Here is a 17435-nt window from a genome sequence, read left to right as displayed (position 1 = left end):
ATATATCGTTCGTCTTTAGATAAATGCTACGAGAAAATGTTAAAACCACCCAAAACACCATTATCATTGGAGCAAGTCTTTAATACATAAAGACACATAAAGACTTTCTGTTTTTCGGTTATTTTCCTCTCTCTTTTGGAAAAACAAAAGAAAAAAAAAAGTTTGTAAGACCCATTAAAATGACAATCATGTTTTTTGTGTTTTAACATGTTTTTGTGGCATTTTTTGATGATGGAGGACATATATATAATAATTTAAACTTAAAATTGCATTTTTTGTATTCTGAGATGGTATCTGGCTTAAAACTGTACGGCTGGATGAATCCAATATTGCTCGCCATTTTTGCTGCCCCCGTAATATTTGGTTGGGGTTGGGGTTATTTTGTGAAAATGGTATAATCAGAATTAAAAGATAACAAGGAACACTTTTAGAATAGATCAAAAGATGATTGGAGCGTTTTTTTTTTTTTTTAAGAGGCACTTTTTCTACTCAAAAGGCCAGCCTTTGCTTTTAGAAGTACATGTTTATGTCTTCATGGTCGAAAACTTTAGGGAGTTGATGCAAGTAGGCTGATCCCATGTGTTCAAGGCCGACCTCAGAGTTGTCATTTGAGGTTGATAAACGGAAGATTTTCTCTTTCATATGAAGGGAATATTACAAGGCTTTGAGTTTGTTGTATCAAAGGGACTCTTTGTTTCATATGGTAACAGGGAACTGACAAATATTATCCTCTCCTTTAAGTTACATTCAGCCCACCTTTGATAGCTTCGGGGTGGAAAACCAGTAAAAGAGCGGGAGATTTCTGATCAAAGACTGAGCGCAGTCTTTAGAGAAATCTGACTCCTGCGGTGGTGGTGTGTATAAACGTGCTGTTCCATGTCTCTGTCTCTCTTAGGTGAGCACCTTCGTGTCTGTCCTCAGGGATACACCTGCTGCACTTCTGAGATGGAAGAAAAGCTCAACCAGCAGAGCAAACTGGAGTTTGAGAGCATGGTTGAGGAGAGCAGCCGTCAAATGAGAACAACGTTTATCTCTAGGCATAAAAAGTTTGATGGTAAGTGAACGCCTTTTCACCTCGTATTTTAACTTCACTAGGACAATCCCATGTTTTGGGGGTCTATTCAGACTGGAAAAATCTTTTGGGTCCAGACCAAGTCTACTTAATTTGGTCCGGATTGAGTCCTGAATCTTGCATTTGGTCTGTATTCAGACTGCCTTTCAACCCGTCATTTCTGCTTCAAACTAAAACAAAAGCAGGCGACTGAAGATGTTTTCAGTCATTGGCCAGGAAATACAAAGGTAAAGAAATGAGAAAAAGAATAGAAGTCCTAATCTTTGCAATCCTCGTCGGGATATTTCACCAGTTGTGTGAATGTTTTATAGCATTCACACTATAGTAATTCTCCTGCTCCTTTCTGTGCATTCACACCATCAGTGATTTCAGCATCTTGGTATCAAAACGTTCATCTGGTTCAAAACATTAATGCTTGAAATTTTGGAATTTATAAACTTTACCGTTTTTTTTTTTTTTTTTAAATATTAAGCAAGAGATGTCCCATATGAAATAAATAAGAAAGTCTTAAAATTTAGTATTTTTACGTAGATTAGCAACAAGCCTTCACATATATTAATGGGCTATGTTTTCATCTTTTATAGTAATAAAAAAAATAGCATTTAGGTGTTATATTAGCATTATGCTAGCTCATTTGGGCAACTTGACATCTGATAAAGGTTTTTTTATGTTATTTAGGAGTTTAGCTAATATTTTAGCAACATGCTCACGTTTTTGGCTAATTTGTCATCTACTGGGTTTTTTTTAAGGCTAATTTAGAGTTACACTCTATGAACCATTTCTGACGTTTGCAATTAATTTCCCATTTACCGATCTGCAGAAATTTACTTTTTTGGCAAATTTGTTAATCACTGGAGTGTTTTGGCTAATTTAGAGTTTAGCTTCTATTTTAGCAACAGGTCAACGTCTTTGATTGGTGTAGTTTAGCCAGGAATTTTAGGTTATTTTGGAGTTCAGCTAGTATTGAAGCAACGAGCTAGCTTTTTTTGGCTTATTTGGCATCTAATGAGGCTTTTTTTTTTTTTTTTTTTTTTTTAAATTAAGATCTTAGCATGTATTTAAGCAACACACTAAATATTTTTTTTGTAAAATTGGCATGTGTTAGAGATTTTTAAGCAATTTTACTGCAGAATTTTCAGAAATTTTGGCCAACTTTAGCACTCTTTCATAGTTCTTCAATTTCCAGTCTTCTAGCAAATTTGACATTTTGCAAAAAGCTTTTGCATTTTCAGCAGATCCCTTCAGCCATTAAATTGCATCACCATTATCAGCAAAAAGCTTCAGCATCTTCAGCAACTACTTTTAGCAAAAAAAAAAACATTTACACTAGCATTATCGCAGGTAATGCAACCTTTATAGTTCAAACTTTCTATTTCCACTGACCAATTTTGGGCATCTGCAAGGCATCGTGCTGCGAGGCCGTTACTGAGCAGACATCGGCAAAGAAGATTTGCTGATAAGTTTTTATGACATATAGATTGTTGGGAAACAGTGAGAAACAACATTTATTGCGTTTAAAATTGTTTTAATGGGCCTGCATTTATCTGACCAAATTTAAATGAGTTACCATGTCTTATTGTTGCTCTGCTACTCTGTTTACATCTCGTTACACCCGGCTCCAGTGGCTGTTTTGGTCCAGTTGTTCCACTCTGAGAGCGGAGCCTATTAAGACTGAGGAAAATCAGAACTGGAGCTTACTCCGATGGGAAACAAACTGAGACCCCCTCGAAAGATGGGTCTGAGAAGCGGTTCCTGGTCTTGTTGTATTGGTGTATTCAGACTGAAAATTTGTTCCAGATTAGTGAGGGAAACAAAACTTGGTTCACTTTAAGAGGACCAAATGTGTCCAGTTTAAATATATCCTCAGATCATCAACAAGGAGAGTTATCTGATATTTCTTTATTCCTTCATTAAAAAAATAAAAGATAAAACATATATAACTTTAGTTGCAAATAAACATTGAAAAATCAGATGCTGTATTGAATTGTGTACCTATAAAAAAGATCTCTTAGTGTATTCTGAAGGGTTTGTCCCTCTAAAGTCATAAATACATCTACACACATACGAGTAGGGACAAAACAGTAAGATCTAGGATTTGAAAAGCAGGGAAGCATCAGCTGCACCTGTTGTCCTTCCTTAGTTCACACATCCTTGTTTTTTCGTTCTTTTGCTTCTTGTGTCCTAATCTCTTTCAAATGTCAAGTGAAGAATGACGAGGGGAAAACTGTGAGAGCTTTAACAAAATGAGACATCGCTGCTTGAGTACAGATGACATCATTGAAATAGATCATGTTTCCTCTGATTGTTGTTCTGTTATATCAACTTCATATACTCTGTCATAGCAGGATCCCTCTCCTTATGTCCTTTTGGAGATAAAGTCTGGACACTCTACAAAAAGAACACACAGGGGATTGAAAAGAGTAAGGAAAAAGAAAGTGTTGGTGTTAATTATAGTTTCTTAATGCTATTTGAGACGTATGTTTTAGTTAAATCCCAATCAATAAAGGTTTATTTACATTCTCTTTAAAAAAAATCAATTTTTTCACATTCGTATAAATATTAGATACCTCTCTGCTGAGGATTGAGTTTCAGTTTGAGCCTGCAAAAGAAATCTTTAATTTTATCCGACACCTTTTGTAATTCTGTACATGCACAAAAAAAAAGAAAAATCAAGACTGTCTGTGTGAAAAAAGAGAAAGTGTCAAGGAAACCAGAAATCATTTTGACCAAATTTAAGTTCTTCAAATGGTTTAAATTGACAAAAATTGGACTTGACCCACCTGCTTTTTGAAGGCAGTTCATCTCTTATCTCTTAAAGTTTTTTTTTTTTTTTTTTCACTGACTGGTTTTGGGCTTTAAAAATGATTGTGTCATTCACATTCGAGGTTTTGAAGTTACCTGCGACCCTGACCTGACCAACTATCGAGACAAGTAAAGTTGTTCACTCAGGTCAACATCAGAAGTTTTTTTTTTGATGACATAATTTCCTGTATGAATCTCTGTGAAACTGTCTGAGAGCAAAGTCAAGGCTGCATTCAAAGTCTATTAAATTAGACCTCAAAACATCTTTTGTCCCTTTGATGCAGAATTTTCCCATTTATCTCTACTTCCCATTTTAAAAGTTTTATTGCTTACTGTCAAAATAGACTTTTTAGAGTTTGTGTTTTAGAGCATTTAAAATGAGTAGACTGGAAGACTAATCAGAGTATCTTTTAACCGTAAGAGTACAGTCCCCAATAAAACAAAGATTTTGATTTGATTTTCAGGTAGTCTTTGTGTTTCATCTGTGTTTATAGAAACCAGCACATTCACTGTTTAGAATATAATTTCAGTCATTTCTTTTAAGCTGTCTTATGGTTACTTTAAATTGAAAATACACACAAATGACTGCCTACGTGTAACAAGACATGCTGTAAAACGGCAGAAAACACTTCATCAAAAGTCTTTATTTTCTTATCACAAATAACTAAATGAAAAATGCCCCTCAGGTTTTGTAAACAGGGACAAAAGACGGCTCCAACACTAAGCAGTTAGTTAATTAAAAGAGTTATTATATGATAACTTGAGAAGCTAATCCATCAAAAGGAACCCTGAAAAGCTTGAAGGATTTTGTCAATCTGGGTGTTTTTTCTCTCAGATCAAGGATAAAGTGAAAGATGGCTGTCACTTCTGAAATACAGCTTTACATTTCAGAGTACTTAGCATGTTTTTGTGGCTTTTTTGATGATGATGAAGGACATATATAAAGAAAATTAAGCTTTAAATAATATTTCCAAATATTTATTTATTTAAATTGTTCTGAATCGCGAGCAGATGGAAAAATACTGCTTGAAAAAGGTCTGCTCCATTCGTACGGATCTAGTTGTGGATGACTAGGTCCATTGCAGAGCATGTTTTTTTTTTTTTTTTTGGCCAAATCCAAATTCTTCTTCTACCCCTACAACTTCTCCCTATCCCTCCAATTGTAGGGGCATTTGGAAGGGCAGGGGTGTCCGAAATAGTTTTCTTAAGGGCTAGCCGTAGCTGCGGACTGCTCTGTATCTCTCCGCCATGAGGGTGTTCTGCATCCCGCTGTGCCGCGGAAGAGAAACACATTTCTCCACATGGGTCCGCTCTGAAGTTCAGAAGTTTACATTTAAATGTAAGTAATGACTTTTTGTTTTAGCACGTTTTCATTGCGTGTGGGGTCATGGGAAGTATGTGGTAACAGAAGGGGGGGTTAAAAGGGTGGATTGGGTTTTTATTTGAACTTTTGCGTTTTTGTTTTTAATTGTACAGCGCTTCAAGGTATGCAAGTATGAGAAGTGCTTTTTATAAATTAAATTGATTTGATTTAAAGTTATAGAACCAATGTTATTATGTAATTCCAAACGTTAGCAGCCCTGCGCTAACATAGCTAACCGGCAGCTATTGATGACATCATCAAAGAGCTTTGAAGACAATGGCTATGTCCAAATTCCTTCACTACTCACCATATAGTGCACTATACAGTGCGTTCGCCGTTTCTAGTGGTGTCTGAATCTACAATTCCAAAATCCAGAGTGCTAGAAATTCCCTATAAGTCTTCTTAAAAACTAGCATGCTTCAATGCTCACTCCAGAACACAGTGGAGTCACAAATAAATGTTGCGAAATGTTTGTTTTGACTCGATTTTCACTTTGTGAAATTGGTAATGTTATATCTGGTGTTTAGAAAAACAAAAGAAAAGTAGTGAACATGGTGTCCGAATTGCTTTTAAAATCCAGGGCATTAGATAGTCCTGCACTATATAGTTTTTAGTAGTCAGGGATCAGAGTGGGAATTTGGACATAGCCGCTATTTTTCCATAACTCTCCGTTTAGAGGTCTAAATCAGGGGTAGGGTGAAGCTGTAGGGATAGGGCGGAGGTGTCCAAATCCAGGCCTCGAGGGCCGGCCTCCTGCTGGTTTTCCAGAAACTGTGCTTTATCTTCTGTTAATTACCTGGATCAAGTGTGTTTATCCAGTAAAGAGCTTCAATGGCAGGTTGGTTGGACAACGTGCAGGACACTGGCCCTCAAGGCCTGGATTTGGTCTGTGTTTGAACTGGCATCTGGCTCAAAACTGTATAACTGGTTCAGTTGTTTGGCATTTTTGTTACACTTGTAATTTTAGGTTGGGGTTAGATGGATGATGGAAAGTGGGGTGGGGACCAACAGTCCCGCTCACAACTCAGAGGTGAATTTCTAACGAACTCCTGCTGCTCTGCAGAAACTATGTCCTAGAAGAGACACACATTTGTAATTGTGGCTAAAAACAGCACCATTATTTAAAAGACGCTTTTGCAACAGATCAAAAGATGATGGGAGGACTTTGAAATAGCCGCTCTCTTGTTGAATTTTAATACTGACAACTGGCCCCCATCAGCTGTCACAGATAAATCATCACGACATTCTAAATCTGTTGACATTTCTCTGCTCCCTGCATCAGATTTCTCATCCGTATTACAGTTTGTGTGGAAAGAGCCTTGTAACGCCGCCGTACCGCAGCATATGTGGACTGACTGAAAATATTAGCCTGAACAGAGTTTGAATCATCCTTCATCAATTTTCCATGCTCTCATTTCTGTCAGAAGTTATTTATAGGCCGCTATTATGAAATCCTGAACTTACTTTTTGATTACTGACTCCCTCCCCTGGAGGCCTGTGGGTTTTGATACATTATTGAGCAGTCCTGAAGCCACAAATGACTGTTGCGCACCAGGATTAGGGTTGGGGCATTCACAACATGCTATCATGCATTTGAGGACTCCGTCTCCGAGCACGTCTCGCCTTTTTCTAAAAGATAACCGATTCTAAAGAATTTCCAGTCAAATGACTGAAAATATTGTGAAAGATGTGCATAAATAAACCGACAGAGCTGCACCTCTGCGTTCGTTTAGGTCAGTGTAATACCATTCAAAGCATACTTTTGATTTTATTTTATTTAAAAGTTTTCCTGCTTTCTCTGGAAGCCCGACAGCTGCCCAAAGGCAAGTGGAATTAAAAGCAAAAGCATTTATAAATATTTCCTGTTTTTCTGTGCGTGGAACTGAAAGCTGAAGATGCTGAGATACAGAAGGAAAGAAATTGGAGGTGATAACAAGCAGAGTGCAAATAGTTAAAGACTGATTGTAGTGGTTGAATGGTTTATAAAATCAAGAAATAACTGGCTGACATTGCTGAGCAGTGATTTGTGGAAACTTTTCTGAGAAATGTTTGATTTTTGTCCTTATATTAGTCATTTATAATACCTCCATGGGATGATAAAAATATAGTGAAAAGTATATATTCAGTATGCCAGCCTTTAGCTGCAGTAATGATAAATTCAGCTCCAGAGTGGAGGAGGAAAATCTGGTTAGACGGTTTTTCTGAAAATTACCTGTCCCTCCCACTGGGAAAACCCGAGGACTCATTAATGATTTCAGAAAATTACCCAATGATTATCTGGACCTGTATTCATCATTCGGGAAAGGCTGGAGCATATTTAAAGCTTCACTATTTTCAGATGTGACAAAAGGATGCATCATATACAAGGACGTATCGTGGGCTGGTAACAGGGTAATGACTGAGAAGGCACAGCGACTGTGCTCTCAAAGAATGCTGTAAAAAAGCTGACCTCCCCAAAAGGACATTCTGACCTGCTGCTGTTGAGCACAGAGAGCATTTCAACTTACTATAATTGTGTGTGGTATCTCGGCTTCTCAGCAGCAAAGAGTGTCAGGAGTGCAGAGGATCATCGGGCTGAAGCTTTCAGACCTTGGAAAATATCTGTAGCGCACGCTGTCTTTGTAAAGGCAACAGCATTTGCATGAACCCCACAAGGCCGCACTTTTGACCCTGACAAAATTGGCAACAAAGTCAACGACTTTACTCAAATTTTAATCATTTTGTTTACACTGTAAATGTGCTGTTGAACCACAGGTTGCACAATGTTTCTGTTATCATTTTAGCTAAAAGAAAATCTCCAAAGAACATCAGCATAAGCCAGTTAAACTTCACTCAAACCTGACAGTAAAACCATGTGTTTGTTCTCTACAGTAAACAGGCTGAAAAGATATTCTCCAACATCATCCATAGGAAACTGGGTTTGGCCCATTGCACGAGACAAAGTTTGAAGTTTGTCGAGACCGCCTACCAAACAATCAAAATAATTGACATATTTTTGCTGCAATAAAATCAAAATAAGTTTATTTTAATTTTCCTCCTCTCCACACAAACAGTGTTTGAATAAAGGCTGTTCATATGCTTTATTTGTTGTGTGTGACCCGTTTTTCTTAACATGGGAGTCAATGAGATGTTGCTCCCTTATGACACCAGCCACTGATTCTTTTTTATATACATATATATATATTTTTTTTTATTTTAGGAACTGTAAAATATGCAGTGCTATAGTCTTCCTGACTAGTATCAAATTTAGAAACACAAGGTAGGGGCTTCGTTATTTCACTACCAAATACGACTGAACAGTTTAGAAAAGCAGCTAAATTTTGATTTTTTGTTCCTGATATTTAGAATTTTCTCAAATGAAACCTTCCCATAAAGATAAACACATGCTTCTTAAGTAGCCTACCTATTAAACACTCGACAGATGTTAAAAACAAGTTTTAATCCATTTGTTCACAATCTACAAATCTCTTAAGATGTCTTTTAAAATGTTGAATCAATATTTGAGGTTAAGAGATCCAATTAAAACGGTTTTGCCTTCTTCTGTAATTCTTCTGCTACCCTGCGGTTTCTCGTTTAGTCGTCTTGTTTAGTAAATGTTCTCTAGATTTGGTTTGTTTGGTGCCTTTCCATCCTCAGAAGGGCCCCAGCCACAGATTAGAGTGTGCGGTTGGTTGACTAAAGTCTGAGTTGGGCAGCTGCCGTGGTTGACTGGGTTCTTTGATCCTGCCTCTGTAGAGCCTCTCCGCCCAACATTGAGAGCTGCAGTGTCCTTCATTCACATCAACAATCCCTCATTCACACCCAACCCAAAGCAAAACGGCCTCAAACGCAGCGCAACATTTTGTCTGACTAATCGTCTGGAAACCTCGTAGACCAGATCTGGACGGTAGGTCCCAGTAAACCTGTAGTTAATTACACTTTTTAGCACAACTGACCAAAAAAAAAATACTTAAAAAAAAAAATCAGTTTCTGTTGTTTTTGATGACAAGATGCAACAAAAAAATGCAGAAAAATAAATATTTTTGGCACCTAAACACGGTTAAGAGGGACTTAAAATAATCTTCATTAACACATTGGTCCTCTGCGTGATGCCTTGGCCTCTTTTAAGAAGTGGAAAGGAAAAACAAAGCTTTGATGAGAAGCCAGAGTGATGAGTCACTGTCAGTGGTGCACTTCAACATCGACCTCATTAAAGACAACAAAGACAAGGGTGAGAATCTGGAACCGACGTGTTGCTCTGGCAGGTCAAATGTCTCATTTTTAGTGCATATAAAAAAAAAAAAAAAGGTAAAATGATGATTGTTTTAGACTGATACAAAAGTTTCTTTTTTTAACTGGAAATAAATGCATGACTAAATGTACTTTGCATTTTCTTAAACAAACTTACAACCTTTTAGATTTATGCTTAGCACTTAAATAAAAAGGAAAAATGGTTTTATTGGAATAACAAGGAAAGTAAGTTTGACTTTTTTGCCAGAAGAATAAATGTTCAGGTTTCTTTGAAGAGGACTGATGCAGTGAAGGTCTCTCCTCTTCACTGTGCATGTCTGTAATGATTCAGAGAAAAAGCTTTGTATTCTGCTGCAAAGGCAGAGACTGTATTGTTGTTGCATGAGTGCTTTAGAATTTTTATTCAAAGAATATGACTTTATAGCCTTTCCTTTAATGCAGCGGATGGAAAACCAGACTGTTTTTTTATTAAATTATTTTAGTTTAAAATAAAAGTTTGACTTACATGGGATAAATGCTCATATTTCATAAATATTGACTTGGAGTTTTCATATCCAAGGGCACTGCTTTTTTTTTTTTTACACAGTATCTGCATAAACAAAAAACCTCGCCTAATCTACAGTAGACATCACAAACTAGAATTCTTTACATTTATTATTCATGGCCGACGTTCAGTGAAGTACTTACCAGTTTTCAAAATGCCCACAATTCATAGCTGACATCAAATGGTTACATCAAAAGAGGATCTCAGAGGTCCTCATTATATTATCTGAATCCCACTTCAGTGTTGAACATATGAAACAGAATTGAAGCAAATTATTTTGTCATTGTACTCTCTAAACTTTGTTTGACTTTATCTATCTATCTATCTATATGTTTGTCATATTTTCTTTCCCCTTCAGTTCAACAGTCAGGCTTCTGTTCTTTTGGATAAACTTGATGGAAAGCTTGAAGGCCGCTAATTAATCCAGAAAAGCTCCACTGTTGCAGACTATGTCCTTGATTTTGTGGACTGATTTTTAATTCCTGGTATTCTTTGTGCATAATATAATAGCTTATCATTTATTTATTAAATGAATAATTTGAATAACAGGATTCAATTCAAAACACAGTGAAAGACTTTTTTTTACCGTTATTTTGTTGGTATAAATCATATAAATCTCTTGTTCCTTTTGGCTGTCCAGATTCAAATAAGCAACGCTGAAGACAGAATCCACTGGGTGAGTCGACTGATCCAGGATTTAGAAACTCCTCAGACGAATGTAACCTGTTGTTTGTTGTGTTACAGAGTCAACACTTGACAACTTCGACCTGTAAGTTAGACAGGTATGTAGAGATAATGGATTTGCTGAGACTGTAAGTAGATTCAGGATCTGCAAATCAGTTAGTAAGTTGTTATGCATGAACAGAGTGCTTCCAGTTATAAAACACTGCCTTTCACATAAACTTAAAAACATTTATGCATAAACAGAGAGCTTGCTTGATTCATTGACTGCTCATCAGGATTTAGTCACGTCTCAGACCGCTTCTACCTGACACTGAAAATTACATTTAACAAATTTAGAAACACTTGGCTGTGGAGTTATTAAAACACAACTAACAGGTCATAAAGATAAAGACAGCGATAATCAGACGTGTCTTTTCATGCTAGTTAGCATTAGCAGAAATGAAAAAAAAAAAAAACAACGGTATTCACACAAGATTTTCGGAATACTGTGGTCAGTTCTAAATTTTTTTTCTTGTCTGCACGGACCCCGAGGAAAGGTTAAGGCTAGTATTACGGCTCTGGTTCGGGTTAATACTCCAAATGGTTCCCGATCGTGGCCACAGCCCCAGCTTCGCTCCGCACTCTAGCTGCATGACAGCTAATGGGACTTCAATAAATACTGTGACGTTTAGCTTTGGATTCACATAAAATGCTTGAAACAATACAGCAATCTCCATCTTGTCTGCACCTATTGCATGTCACCAACATGAATTCCCATCAGCTTTAGAGCGGGTCACATGTAAATAATTGAGAAGAACAACAGCATTAGCAAGTTACCTTTGAATTTTGCTATGTAGGATGACAAATACTATAAATCCTTTTTGCATTTTTATTTTGGAGTATTTTGCTAGAAAAACGAACAATGCGCCTAACGTCACTTATAGTGAATCTTGGTAGCTCCAAAAAACACCATTTAAAGTCTAAATACTCCACTATTTCCACATAAACAAAAGCCCACTGCCCCGACCGGAAATGACTGAGCAGTCATATACCGAATGTGGAAGTAGGTCATGCATACAGCCCATAGGGACCTTTTAGATCAAAGGTTACATTATCTTCCAGAGTCACTTTACTTCAGGTCAACAGCTTTTGTCTGCAGTCCAAAAACCCAACATGACTTTTGGTGAATCAAAGTAATTTTGTATGGTGCCCTTTAATGGACTGGTGACTTGTTCAAAGTGCAGCCTGACTTTGCACATAGGCAACTGGGATAGGCTTCAGCAGAAACCCAAGGCTCTCATTAGGAAGTGCAGCCTGAAAGTTGAATAGATGGTTGTCTTGAAGATTGGTCTAATTGAATAGAGCTCAGCAGGAGTGAAATATGGTCACAGTAACCTCCCCCACGCCTCTTTCATGTGCCAGAAGAAACTCAAAGTAAATACAGATTAAACAAAATATTGATAGACTATGTCTGTTCCTTTTAACTTTTAATTACAGTGGATATACTGTCAGCTGATTAGGTCCAGTTTTAATTTATTTTTATTTATTTATCCCCCGTGGGTTGCCAAAATATACCCAGTGCCTTTTCTTCTAATTAAATCCATTTCATGTTTTGCCCTTTTCACGTTAGCCTGCTTGAACATCTGTTCAACACTGAGTGTGGTGAGGAATGAATCCCAAAGCCCCTAAAGATGATCATTACCATAGAAACTTCCTCCAGTTTTACTGGGAGGAACCTCAGCTCATCCGGGGCCTTCCATGGGGCCTCCTACCAAGGGGACCAGCCAATGGAGGCTTCTGAAAGGGATACCAGAGCCATTGGGGACTTCAGGATCTTTTCCTTTTAATCATGACCCAAGTGTTCATGACAATGTGTCACCAAACTAGAGGTCCTCTGGCTCCTGGCTGCACCTATATTAGCTTTCAAAAACACTAAACACCATCAATGCGAGGCAGAGACACTTAATTTGGTCAAATCCAACCCAATAAGCATGAACCCTCTTGTCTGTGATTGGCTGGTTGGTGTGGCACATATTACGCTAAACTGAAACTTAGGGTGTATCCAGACTGGTAAAGTCCGCTGGTTCAGATCGAGTCCTGATTGGATTTGGTCTTCCGGAGATTTCTATCTCAGATCAAACCTAACAAAACCAAGTGACTAGAGATCTCTTCAGTCATTGGCCAGCAGTTAGGGGCCGTTTTGCTCAGTTATTTCGGTCCGGGAGTGGATTGGATACAAACTGTGGTTCACTTTGAGTGGACCAGATTAATCCAGTCTTAACACCCCACAAACGCAAAATCTGTCAGGATCTGGGCGCGGACACAAATGCAGGACACAGAATGGCTCCAAATAGTTGCAGTTTGTTTTTTTATTAGCAAATTCTACTGTGAGGGCTAGAGAGATCATGACACTTGAAAGCACAGAAGATGATCTGGCAGTGTTGGCAGGAGAAACGCAGGTTTATATAGGAGGGAGTGATAGTTAAGCACAGTTGTACACACTCCTGATCCCAATCCCCACAAAATCAAAGATATGAAGGAAGCGAGATGAGAGACAACACATCAGAGAACATTCGTCTTGCAAACGCAAAAACATTTTTTGACAGCAAAAAAAATAATATTTTCAGTTTTATTCTTAAAACTTTACATTTTGTTTGCAATTTAGGACATTTTGATCTCAAAACTGACTTTTTATGGTGGCACCAAAATCACTCCATAAACTTGGACTGTATATACATCATTTACCATTTATGATACAATCAGTAAATAAAACTTTGATAAAACAATCTAAATTGGAACACAGTAACTGCAGTGAATCATAGTTTGATGTTTCTTTCTTTCTTCATCCTCTTCTTTCTTTCTTTTATTTTCTTACCTTAAGACATTTTTGGTTATAAACTGACGCTTTATAGGTAAACTTGAAAAGTGGTCATTGGTAGAGTTGTCTTTGGGTTGTAATGCAAAGCGCGCTGATTTGTAATCAACAAGTTGGTTGTTCTGGATCAAATTTTCTACAGTCCTATTGTATCAGACATCTGGGGATCTGCAGGGTTTATGTGGCTAATTAAACCTGATGTTAAAACCCCTACAAAAAAAAAAAAAAAAAAAGCCTCATCTTGATGATGACTGGGCCAATTTTGGAACCAGACCTCGCTTTCAATTTACCATCAGCTTCAAACTAAAAGTATCAGTGTTGCTCAGTACTAACTTAGTGGATTAACCAGTTGGATTGTAGGAAACCTTTACCTTTATTACAGAAAAAGGAAAAATAAACAATCGTTGCATCAATTGTAAAGAATTACTTTTTATGGACTGAAATGAAACAAGGAGGTTTCTTGTGTTTTGTAAAAAAAAAAAAAATACACACCTTCAAGTAGAGGGCATAAAACAGGACATAAACTAAAGGACACAGAGGAGAGTACGTGACTCGGTAACCTTCTTATTCTGCGAAACCTTCATTATACAAGAGATGTCGCTAAATAACACCCGGGGCAGGACAGGGTGAGGACACAGCAGTGATACCATTGATTTAACCCCTACAGATGAAACCTCTTTGACAGTCACATGTCCATTTCTAATGAAACCTAAAACCATGTGGACATCCAGTTCCTGGAAGTGTTTATAAATAAATAAGCTCTGTTTTGGTGTCCCTGTGTTATCCTAAGTGAATGTCGGGAAGACGGCAAGTCTCAACGGACCAGGGGAATGGGGTCTGTCTATCAGTGCTTTAACAGATACTTCTTGGCAGCTTCCATCATGTGGCAAAGGCAGAAGCCTGGTGTCACTTTTGCACTTCAGGATGGATTGCTCTACATGACCTGGACACTATTAACTCTCTCCCACTGGTGAGCCTGAAGGAGAGGCTATGAGAGGCATGTCTTTTCGCAATCTGCTCTTGAGAGAGTAGAAAGAAAGAAAAACAGAGCGGCAGAATTTGATTCTTCTTATGGAGGCATTTATTAAGTTTAACTTTTCATATACAGTGGAAAAACTCACCCACACACACACACACCCACACACCCCTATATATATATATATATATATATATATATATATATATATATATATATATATATATATATATATATATATATATATATATATATATATATCAGTGGCGGGCCGTGCATTTCACACCTAGGCCTTCAGTAGTGCTCCATCTGAATCAACCCAACCCTCATTAACTATTTTATGGCTATAAAACTTCTACTGCAGGTACAACTGCGACACACATAAAAAAGCATAAAAAAATAACCTGATAAAATTGCAATAATATTTAGGTATATAGCAAAATTTTACTCACCAAAAATCCGGATTATTTGTACACAAAATCCATCCTTTCTATCCTCAAGGAGATTTCAATCACTCTGTCGTGCAGATTATCCGTGCGTTTTAGTTCCATCAAGAAGTCCTTTTCTATCGCCATGGAAGCTAATGCTGAAAGTCGAGCCTGCCCTGACGTATTTCTGGCATAAGTTTTAATTCGCTTCAGGGCTGAGAATGTCCGTTCAACAGAAGCAGTGGACACGGGGCTTGCTAGCTTCGGAGTTGCCCGACCCCGCTTAACAATGTCCAGCTTTTCTTGAAAAGTCCGTCTTGAAAACGGCTTTGACAGTAAGTCTGCAACCAAATCCATTTCTTCTCCTCCTTCAGCCATTGTGGATTGACAAACCAGCTATTAAATTCGATATATTTGCCTGTGCAGGTCGCTACAGATTCAGTTTATCAACTCTGCCTAGTACACTCTCCGATTATCCAATCACAGCGCGTGAAAATCCTGACGCTTATCTGTAGGCCAGCTAGCTGGCCTAGCACGTGGTCTCCTCCAGATCTGATTGGTTGAAGCAACAGTTTGGTCGACAATTATTGTATGCTACAGGGCCCGCAAAACTGATTGTGAAGGCCTTCAGGCAGATTTCTTTGACCCTAGCAACAAATGGTGCTGCAATGTGATTGGTTAATGCTTAAATAGGAAAATACACGTCTGGAAGCAGCGCAACCAGGGAGACAGCAATGAAAGGACGAAGACAGAGCATTTGGAATTATAGAATACGTATTCACGGAAATAAATAATAATTAATATCAGTCTGTGATTCAGATATTTTTAGGCCAGCAGAGAAGGCCTTGCAGGCCCTGACGGCCCGCCACTGATATATATATATGTTTAATATACATATACATACATATATAAAGAACATCCTTGGAATATTGAGTTTATTTGGTACAGCTGTGATCACATCGTCTGTTGAGAGAGAAACTTATTACCACCTGGCTTACTATGTATCGTATATCCTACATCCTTACTATTCATCCTGCCTTTACATTTATTAATTATTTAAATTGTAATGAATGTGGCGCCTGTGAAGTTCACACAATTTTGGTTGACCATTCAACTGAGATGTGACTGTAAATAATTGAACCACTTCAACTGTAGAAGCAGCAACAGAAGGTTTAGGCCCAAAGGAAAGCTGTGATAGTGTACGTCGTTGATGACAAAAAAAAAAAAAAAAAAAAACTTTGTTAGTCCTCCTAAAGGACTTTTTTACTGCAGCTTTACACTATCTAGTATATCTGTTCTGAATTGTGTTGCTAAATTGAGATCTAGGACTAAATTACAAACAGTTTTAATACCCAATTGTTGAAATACAATGTTCCACTGCATATTTGCATTTCTTTATTGCGGTTTTATGTTTTTTGGCTTCACGTATTTGTGGTTTCATGTATTCACGGTTTCAAACATTTACAGTGTCACATATTCGTGGTTTCGCGTATTCACAGTTTCACGTATTTGCAGTTTCCCTTATTTACTGTTTCACGTATTCGCAGTTTTACGTATTTGCGCTTTCACGTATTCGTGGTTTCACGTATTCACAGTTTCACGTATTCGCAGATTTTTTTCAGTCACATGACTCTTACGGTTCGTCACAAAAACTTGGACAACTTAAGACAGTTGTATGAAATGTTTGCGTCCGAAGGAGAGGCTGCGCTGCTGAGGTGCATCTCCACACAGCAGGGCCCCCTCTGGAGCGCGGAGGGAGGGGGTGCTCCTCTCTCCATGTATAGAGAAATGCCATCAGCTGACTCAGAAGCAGCGAAAGAAAAACTTGAAACGCTGAAGACTAATGCTGGAGAAAAAATATCATCTGCAGCAGGTGATTATTACATGATGAAGTAGGAAGTATGCTCTCCTGCTTTTAAGGTGCAAAGAGACAGTTACACTCCTCACCTGTGTTAAGTACGCAGTGGCTGCTGTACAGTCTTTTGTTCTTAATTAAAAAAAAAAACACAACAATCTATTTGTCGACCAATACTCCAATTTTCTTTAATAAATGTTTTACAGAGCATAATCAGAAGTGTTTTTGAGGAGTATAGACTGGTAACAGACATCTTCTGGTGGCGGGGTTGGGGTGTTCTCAGTATTCGCGGATTTGGCACATTCGCGGATGCCTCTGGTCCCTGACCCCGGCGGATACGGGAGAACACTGTACTTTTAACAATAGACATTCTCTAGAAAGTATGTGTTGGGATACTAGATTTGACTTTTTTGTGTATTATAAAATATTTCATCACAAATAACTTACTTTTTGTATCCGTGGAGATTTACAAATGCCAACTAAAGAACATATTTTATATTTAGTTTTTAAATAACTAATTTAATAAGCATTTTTATCTATTATTTTTTTATTTAATGACTATTTTATTGCAGCAGTAACACAAAATCAAAAATAAAAATATATAAATTAAAAAAAAAAAAAACTATT

The 17435-nt window shown here is 37.5% G+C and overlaps 1 protein-coding gene across 2 annotated transcripts in view; it reads left to right on the top strand.

Moving 5' to 3' along the window:
- gpc6a (glypican 6a) overlaps nucleotides 1-17435 on the top strand; it is a 159226-nt gene that overhangs the window by 31469 nt on the left and 110322 nt on the right. For both annotated transcript variants that reach the window (XM_024296148.2, XM_024296147.2), the window contains exon 2: nucleotides 896-1054. In XM_024296148.2, the coding sequence (XP_024151916.1) occupies nucleotides 896-1054 (159 nt within the window). The remainder of the gene's footprint in view (nucleotides 1-895; nucleotides 1055-17435) is intronic.

The sequence above is a fragment of the Oryzias melastigma genome, linkage group LG3 (genome assembly GCF_002922805.2).
Source record: "Oryzias melastigma strain HK-1 linkage group LG3, ASM292280v2, whole genome shotgun sequence".
Taxonomy (NCBI): Eukaryota; Metazoa; Chordata; class Actinopteri; order Beloniformes; family Adrianichthyidae; genus Oryzias; species Oryzias melastigma.
Note: the sequence above shows the minus strand (reverse complement) of the source record. Positions and strands in the feature narration are given on the sequence as shown.